Raw genomic sequence first — 8,595 nt, 5'->3', positions numbered from 1 at the left:
CTAATTAATACCTGTTTTACTGTATAGATTATTCATGAGGGACTGGAACGATCTTCCATTGTTGTTATTGCCATGGGTGCTTTCTTTGAAGCAACCAATGCGCTGTTGCACCTCCACCTCACAATAAAAGCAGCTCATTCTCCTTTATAGGAATTCTCAAGGCTCTTTCCAATGCAGAAACTCTGTGCTCCACAAGAAGAAAAATGAAAAAAAAAATGAAAGGGTATTTTTATCCAGCTTACAAACATAGAAGAAACAGAAATATTGTTCATATATAGCGAAGCTAGGCGTACTTGCATTCATCACCATGGCCAGTATATCAATTTCGTTTTGCTAAATTTAGTTGTTTTCTTTTTATCTTAAGAATTAAATGGTTTGAATAAGACATACACTTTATTTCTTTTAACAAATTTCCAACAATCATGTAATCTAAATCAAATCATATAATCTGAATTGAGCAAATGATTTTGGTGTTTTAATCATATTCTAACATCCGTTAATGAAAATTTGAATTTTGAAATAAACTGTCCATTTTTAATAATAATAGATCTAAAATGAATTAATGCAATAGTATTTTACCTCTTTTTTCTTTTTGGTTAATGTACTTAGTTATGAATATACAAGATACACTGGAATATTTAACTCATTAATTGATACATGAACTCTTTTAAAAAAGTAAAATTTGAATGTCCCTTTCCTCAAATATATGTAAAAATATATATACAAGGTTACAGCAATGAACCTAATATAATCACAAAAAGACAATTAGAAGGAAAGAGGAAAGAAGCACGGTTTGCTACAGATTCCGCAATGCTCTACAAAGTAGTTCAGTTTTTGTGTCTAACCCCAATTCAGACCTACAGGTGAGCTCTTCTGCATCTGCTTCAAATATATAAATGTGCTGCGTCAAACAACCAACAAAGCAACAAAATTTTCCTTGTCATCTTTGGTTTCATGGAAAACTGGACATTGAATTCCAGACATCAGAAGTAGAATACTGACCAAACAGGACTGCTTCATGCCATAGGTTTAACATATTGAAATGTACTCAGGGCATTGCAGAGACTCTACCAATAAGTCATTCAGATGGTCTATTTAAACTTGAATGCTCACTCTCCATGGATATAAGACACGCCAGCCTATCATAAACCTGTTATCAAATTTGAAAAGTCAAATTATCCTTTTCCAGGAAAAGTTTATACTTGGAAGTGTACACTACTGCATCACATACCTCCGAAAGCTGCTTACTATTGTTCTGATTCTCTTCGGCATCTTGTTTACTTCTTGATGATGAGTCATACCTAGATGGCATGTCAGACACCAAGTTAGTTAAAGACAGATACACTTGGTTCTAAAGAGAAAATAATGTATAAGACTCAAATTTAGAATTACATGACGATAAATTTGGTCAAAATTGTATCTATATTTTTTTCCAAGCAAATGACACTACACAAGGCTTTCTTACTTACCAATCTCGTGGAATGCCAGCTTCATCTCGAGCTGAATAATTAAAAGGCCCTTTCAACTCCAAATTATACTCTTGTAATAACTCTACATGGTTTCACAAAGAAGTTCTACATAAGAAATTGCACAACTTGAATGGAATTTTTTATTCTAGGCAGAACATAACCTGCCTTGAAGTGACACAATGCTACTGACCTTTAAATGTTGAGCATGGAGCACGATTCATTTTACGACAGATTGAGATAAACCAGAACATACCAACAGCTACATGTGCAATTTCCTCTTCAGCAATCCTAGCTACAATGCTAGATGTCCTGTGATCCCCAAAGCCAACCATTTTTTGCACCAAGCGTGGCCCAGCATCAAGACCCCTAGCCTCCTACATCCATAAATACAAGTGTGTAAATTTTTAAACCAAGTTAAAACAAAACAAATTTGCATCTGTATGCAGATACAAATATCAAGTTATGTTTTAGGAAAGATCTAAGGATTAACTGCAGCTTTTACTCTTTCCTCCAAATATTAAATAAGCAGCTACTCAGTTGAATGTAACAAAAGTTCAAGGGCTTATTGAGTATCATGCCAGTTTTTAAACTTCAGCTTTGACCAAGATTAGATTATACTTGCTCAGTTAGGAACTGCCCTGAGCATGACTCCAGCCTATTCAGGCAGCATACTGGACATGGGAAACATATGTTTGTACAAAGTTAAACACCAAATTGAGCTAGGTTCACGAAAACTTCCATATGAAATGTCTCAAATAAAAGTCAATGCTATGCAAATCTCAAAACTGGAATAAAATCTGATCAGCCCACTTCACTACTCAAAGCCAAAGCATGATTTCAAAGGGTACTTTAAGTGAGATTGCTGGATAGTTCTGAGCCATGGAAACTTTGTAAAGATGATGTTATCGTGAAATGGAACATTCCATTCATGTCCCCCCACCCCCAAACAGGGAGAAAGGGCGAGAGAGGTACTATACTTTTCAAGCTTCTTCTACTTATGTAGAAGTTTTAAGCTGTTAACAGTAAATTCCTAGGCAAAAAAAACTTCAAGTTTATTAAGAAAACCAAGAACTGAACCCAGGACAAAGACCATGTTTGTACATTAAGATTTTAGAATGTGCTAATACAATGTCCGCAAGATTCTAACGAAGATATTTTTATTATTGACACAACTTTGCAGTTATCAAGAATCATTCATGTGAGTAATGGACAAAGGACAGGAGCCAAGAATTGTTCGAGTGAAAGGAAAAGGACAGGTTGGGCGATTACCATCTACAGATATTGCATCTTAAAATAGAACAGAACTAAAGGTTTCCTTTCACGAAATCATAAAATAAAGTAAAAGCAAAAAGTGGTTTTGTTTCAAGTATAAAAACATTGGCCAAGAGTAAAAAGATTACCTGTACTAATGGGATGGCAGCCAAACGAGCAGCAACATTATTTGATGATTTCTCACACTCTCTCCAAAGTAAGTTATGAGCAGGCATATCTCCATAACTAGTCAAAGGACAATAAATTGAATGGAAGTGAAACATGAAGAATATAAATCAATAAGGTGTGCCTATTTCAACATGTTTTGGTTTCTTCAATGCAAATGTAAGTTATGATGTGAATAAGCAAGACCCACATATCAGTAGATGTGACTAATTTGCACTGAAGAAGAAAAAGTGTGTGGAAACAGGGCCTCCCAATTAATAAATGCACCATACATAGGCAAAACTCTTTTCTTTTAACATGGTAAAACCTCTGATTATGGGCATGCACATATTCATAACTAGTTAAGGATAAACAGCTTCAAGACATCTAAATATGAAAAATAACAAATTAACATGCAATACAAAGCAAGAACTCTGCACACCTGAAACCAATCTCAGCAAGTCTTTGTGAACACCAAGCATAATGGCGGCTCTCGTCATCAGCAACATGAGCAAAGTCAGCAAAAAATTGTTCCCCGAGAATCTCACAGAAGGGAGAAAATCGAACAACAGTATCCCATGCCAAATCAATTGCATTTAGCTCCACATGAGCAAGGTTATGAAGCATGTAAGCGTTAAGAGGCAGTCTAGAGTTTTTGGGGACCGGAATCTCCTTTGGGGAAACCTACATTTCACCAAAAACAAAAAAAGACCAAAAAATGATCATTTTCACCTAACGAAATTATAGTAATTGAGAGTAGGCAACATCCAAGTGAATAATTAATCAGAAAGATGTATTATACATGCAGTTTGCTTGAAAGTACCAACTCCTCAGGGGAACTATAATATTGTAATAAAAATAAATAACCAAGACACTTCCTGTTGAACCATGGAAACTTTCAATAATCATATGCAGTAAGGCAAGACTATCAAAGCCAGATAAGACTAAGAATCAATGAAATAATGAGTAATAGTTTTTTAAAGTATTAGAACCTAAAATTTCAAGAAAAATCACAATCTCTAGCATTAAGTTTGGTATGAGGGAAAGAAGATAAGAAAGGGAGATGAAGGAAATTAGTATTTCCTTCCTTTGGTAGGAAGAAATAAGAAGGAAAAAGAATACATTTATTTGCAACTTCTCCTTTTCCCTCCAAATCTAATCCTTGCAAATTAAGAGAAAAGCACTCTTTCAACTTAAGTTAATCATTTTATTTATAATTTTACCCCTAATCTCTTCCTTTCCCTCTGTTTTTCAGTACACAAACGAAGGAAAATAACTTTCCTTCCAATCCTTCATTTTCTTCTTTCCTCACCTTTTTACCATCCCTCTATCTTCCTTCCTTACTACCAAACATAGCGCAAGACTTTTAATCTCATCAATCTTAAGTAAAATGATGAATAAAAGAGTAAATATCACACTGCAGAAACTCCAATTCTAAGCGGTATATTTTCAATCAGAAACTTGTCGAGAAATAGAAAACAAACCAATTGAGGCTTAGGAGGGCGAGCAGGTCGAGAAGGAGGCTGACAGACCCCAATGGGCAGATTCTCATTGCGCCACCTGGAGAAAGCCAAATGAGAGAGCTTGGATTTGGTAAGAGGGTCAGCGGTAGAGAGAACCAGAGCACCAAGCTCTGCAAGAGAGGAACCAGTAGCCTCCAGAGGGCTGTTAGGAGTGTCAGCGTCTTTGGAGGAGTATTGGGACTGTAACAGAGGCCGAGGGCCATTGGGTCCCCAAAACCGGTCCTCGTTTAGTGGGCTCTCTCTCCAGCTTTGGAGACCTGACCATTGAGAGAATTGCGAAGAAGAAGAAGAGGAAAAAAGAAGTTTGGTGTTGTGAAAATGGTGAGGAAGAGATGAGAACCTCAGCTTGGGGACGAGCATGGTTCTGATTTTGACCTGCAGTTTGTGTAATTGCGGTCTCTTGTTCAAATTTTTTGTCAAATTTTTATTTACAAAATTATGAAATTTAGATGATTTTAATTATTATCAAATTTAATTTGATTTAATTTATATTCTAATCTAATTAAATATTAAATATTACAAATATATTTTTAATCAAGTATATTTTAACTTCGAGATAAATATATGAAATTATTTCGGTTAAAATAAATTAATTACTATTAATTTAAAAAAACCTAACGATAATGAAATTGATTAAAACAAAACAAATTAAAAAAGGAAAAGCAGAAAAATGGAAAAAAATAAAGAACCTGAGTGCATTTTTTGGTATGTAAAGTAAACTTTGACCAAGTTAGTTTGACTAATAGAATCCTAACATTAATAAGACGAGGATTAATGAGAGTGAGCTTGTAAATAAATTTATTCTTCAAGAGAAACCAAGAGTGTTGTTTAGATTAATGTGAGAAATGACAATTATTTTTTTAATTGAATTATATATGATTTACCATATTTAATACGTAATTAAATTATAATTCAATTTATAAATTTTAAGTTGATAGCTTGTAATGGTGATTTTAAAATTAATTAAATCTGTCCATTGTACTTATATTTAATTAAAATTCAGAATTTTGAAGCTAAAAGAAAAAAAAACCTCAGGCAAAAAAAAAAGGAGAAATAAACAAATATGAACTGGAGAAATAAATGATTGTGGGCATCCAACAAAAGGCTTGTCCTAGAGCAACACTCAAAGCCAGTTTGCAAGGCCTATCTGCTATGACTTGGACCCTGATAAAATATACCACAAGAAATTCTCATATAGTGACGAAAATGTAAGCAAGGTGTTATCCAGATTTATTAACGAGTCTGAGAACTGGATGAAGCTACTTGCCCCTCGCAAAAGACCTAGCCTTCATCCTACCACAACAGAGACACGTCAGGAGGTAGGGTACAGTTGTGGAAAAGTCCTAGCACCCTCTCTGCCTAAGCTGCAAATCTCAATCTCTACTATTATCTAATGACTCCATACAATAATAAAAGAAGAATAAAACTAAAATCCTTTTCACACAATGATAATTTATAGAACAAATTTTATCAATCAAGTGAAAAAAAATAACTAGAGAAATTGTTATCAAACAACCTTAAGCATGCTCTTATGTAAGAATAAAAAATAAACCCCAAAACATGCATATTAAGCAATATATATTAATAAATCATAAAATGATGGGATTCAAGTTCATGGTCAATAAGAATTTAATCAATAAATTAAAAGCATAACGTAGTGAAAAATAAAATATGCATTTAATTAAAAAAATAATCGAATCCCTCAAGATCAATGGCTTGTATTTTTCATGCAATTTTCAAATTAGATGTGAACACTCATGAGTCATGTAGTACATACCTTATTTTAAATATTAATCAAGAGTCAATTAAATTTAAGAGGCTTGTGATAAAGCAAAAAACCCAAAAAGAGAATAAGACCGTCCAAAATCCTGCAATTGAAATCTTTGCTTCTTCATCTTTAAGATTTGTGAAATTTTTAAGCACCCAATTGTTTGGCCTCTAATAATAACCCACATAGTGACCAAATAAGATCTTATCAAATGTACGATTGATAAGATCGGCTAAGAAACCTTATTTTTGTGCTAATAAATTTTGTTTTTAGAAAAACTAAAAGACCAAAAATCCTAGCCAAACCTTATTTTTGTCCGTAAAAAAACCTATTTTTCTTTTTTATTTTTTTATTGATCGGCTAAGAAATAGCTAAAGGCTTAGAGGTTTAGTTGGCTACCATAACATATTTATATTGCTAAACTAAGTTATAACCCTAGATACAGCATTTGTATTTTTATTCAATTAAGTCATTGTGAATTTAATTAATTTTTTCACTTTATTTTAGTCTATTTCAATTAAGTCCAACTTAATTAATTATCCTTGTTTAATCTCAATCATGTTACTTAATGTATATGACCCATTAAGGTTATAACATATTGACAAAAAGTACAATTATAATCAAATATCAATTTAAAAATTTATTTATATTTATAGATCATAAACGGTATTTAGAAAAACATCATGACCATCTAAATTTTAGAGAGCCAATTAAAGAATTTGATAAAGCCCTTCAACGATAAGCCTTTCAATACAATACGGTCTTTTTATCAAATATCCCGAATATATCATAAAGCGTGGCGCAATGTCTATTTATGACATTCCATATTAGTTCTCATAATTCATTACTAACCTTATGAATTTAGGAAACTAACTTTCCTCAAATTTGTAATACTTTGGCCAAATACTTTATACGAGTTAATCTAGAATTGAGAACAAGTGAGATACTGCTAGAATTTGACCTTATGCTCAAATATGAAAATAATCAATATATTAAAAATATAATGCAGTGAAAAAATAAATTAGCATTTAATCAGAGAAACAACCAAATCTTATAAGATCAATGTTTGTGTTTTTCATGTAACTTTCAAATTAATTATAAACACTCATAAGTTTAATAGTTACATACCTTACTATAGATATTATAATCAAGAGCTAATTAAATCAAAATCTTTGCTTCTTCACCTTTAGGATTTGTCAAATCTTCAGTTACTCAAGTGTTTAACCTCTAACAGTAATCCACATAGTGACTGAATAAGACTTTATCAAAAGTAAGATTTTTTACTTATGCTAGCAAGTTTTGTTTCTAAACAAAAAGACCAAAGATTTTTACCGAATCTTATTTTTGTAGACAAAGAAAACTATTTTCTTTTTTTATTTTATGAAACGGCTGGAAAGTAGTTGAAGGCTTAGAGTTTTAGTTTGTTAACATAATATATTTATATAGTCAAACTAAGTTGTAATCCTAAATAGAATAATTGTATTTTAATTTAATTAAGTCCTTGTGAACTTAATTAATTTTTCACTTTATTTTGGCTCTTTCAATTAAGTCCAACTTAATTAATTATCTTTATTTAATTCTAATTATGTTACTTAATGTGTGTGACCCATTAGGCTTTTAACATATTGGCAATTAATATAAATCCTAATCAAATATTAATTTGATAATTGGTGCTTGTTTGGCCTGATTTTTTTTCAGCTTATCTATCTCTTAAAAGCAAAAGTCAAGCCAAACAAAAATTTAGAAAAGCTCTTAAGAAAATAAGTAGCTTTTTTTTAAAGAATAAAATCTAAAAAAAAAAAGCTTTAGAAAAAGCTCCAAGAAGGAGCATTCTGTCCTCTTTTTTTGAAAACATGTATTTTTTTTAGGAAAGTTTTTATTTTTGTTTAAAAAATGTCCTCATCCATTAAGAATAATTCCAACATTATCTGTTTTCATTTTTGTATGATTTATTATTAATTATAAATTTTATGTTATATAAAAATACTTTTTATACTTTTTCTAAATAAAAAACTAAAATTAACTTTTTTCCATTATGAACAAAAGAATTTGTGATTAATAGAAAATTATTTACTAAATACCCTTTTATGGTAATTTTAATCAAAATTAGAACTTATGTAAATTATTTTGTCAAACAACTTATTTATAAAAAAGAACTTATAAAAGTAAATTTACCAAACAGATTTAGCTTAATTTTAAAAGCTATTATTTTTCATAAGAGCTTCATAATAGCTTTTAAGTTAAAAAAAGGCTAAGCCAAATAGATATTTGATTTATATTTATAGATTGTGAGCGGTATCTAGCAATACATCATGACCACCTAAATCTTAAAGAATCAATTAAAGAATTTAACAAAGCCCTTCAGCGATAAGCCTCTCATAGCAATACGGTCCTTTCATCAAATATCTCGAATATGTCA

The 8,595-nt window shown here is 31.4% G+C and overlaps 1 protein-coding gene across 3 annotated transcripts; it reads right to left on the bottom strand.

The window, feature by feature from the left end:
* Positions 1–665: 665 nt before the first annotated feature.
* On the bottom strand, positions 666–5,135 carry LOC110414001 (diiron containing four-helix bundle family ferritin protein, putative (Protein of unknown function DUF455)). Of its 3 annotated transcripts, none has more exons than XR_002444974.1 (8): positions 4,370–4,804; positions 3,328–3,569; positions 2,870–2,966; positions 1,660–1,843; positions 1,470–1,551; positions 1,232–1,301; positions 1,003–1,150; positions 666–901 (listed from the first exon to the last, which is right to left on the bottom strand). XR_002444974.1 is itself a non-coding variant. In XM_021425052.2 (8 exons), the coding sequence occupies exons 2-8, from the start codon at positions 4,766–4,768 to the stop codon at positions 1,079–1,081; spliced, it is 1,146 nt and encodes a 381-aa protein (XP_021280727.1). In that variant the 5' UTR covers positions 4,769–4,783; positions 5,098–5,135; the 3' UTR covers positions 666–1,078. The 3 variants fall into 3 exon arrangements, 1 of the variants encoding a protein (XP_021280727.1); XR_002444975.1 differs by having other exon boundaries at positions 666–879; XM_021425052.2 differs by adding an exon at positions 5,098–5,135 and having other exon boundaries at positions 666–1,150; positions 4,370–4,783.
* Between the last annotated feature and the right edge of the window lie 3,460 nt (positions 5,136–8,595).

The sequence above is a fragment of the Theobroma umbraticum genome, unplaced genomic scaffold (genome assembly GCF_002168275.2).
Source record: "Theobroma umbraticum cultivar Fairchild unplaced genomic scaffold, ASM216827v3 scaffold_4.1, whole genome shotgun sequence".
Taxonomy (NCBI): domain Eukaryota; kingdom Viridiplantae; phylum Streptophyta; class Magnoliopsida; order Malvales; family Malvaceae; genus Theobroma; species Theobroma umbraticum.
This window is presented reverse-complemented; position numbering and strand designations above follow the sequence as displayed.

Coding starts and splice junctions, on each gene's coding strand:
- LOC110414001 (XM_021425052.2), bottom strand. CDS start 4,768: ATGCTCGTCCCCAAGCTGAGGTTCTCATCTCTTCCTCACCATTTTCAC. Junction 3,570..4,369: donor GCCCTCCTAAGCCTCAATTG/GTTTGTTTTCTA, acceptor GGTGAAATGTAG/GTTTCCCCAAAGGAGATTCC. Junction 1,151..1,231: donor ATAGTAAGCAGCTTTCGGAG/GTATGTGATGCA, acceptor ATTTGATAACAG/GTTTATGATAGGCTGGCGTG.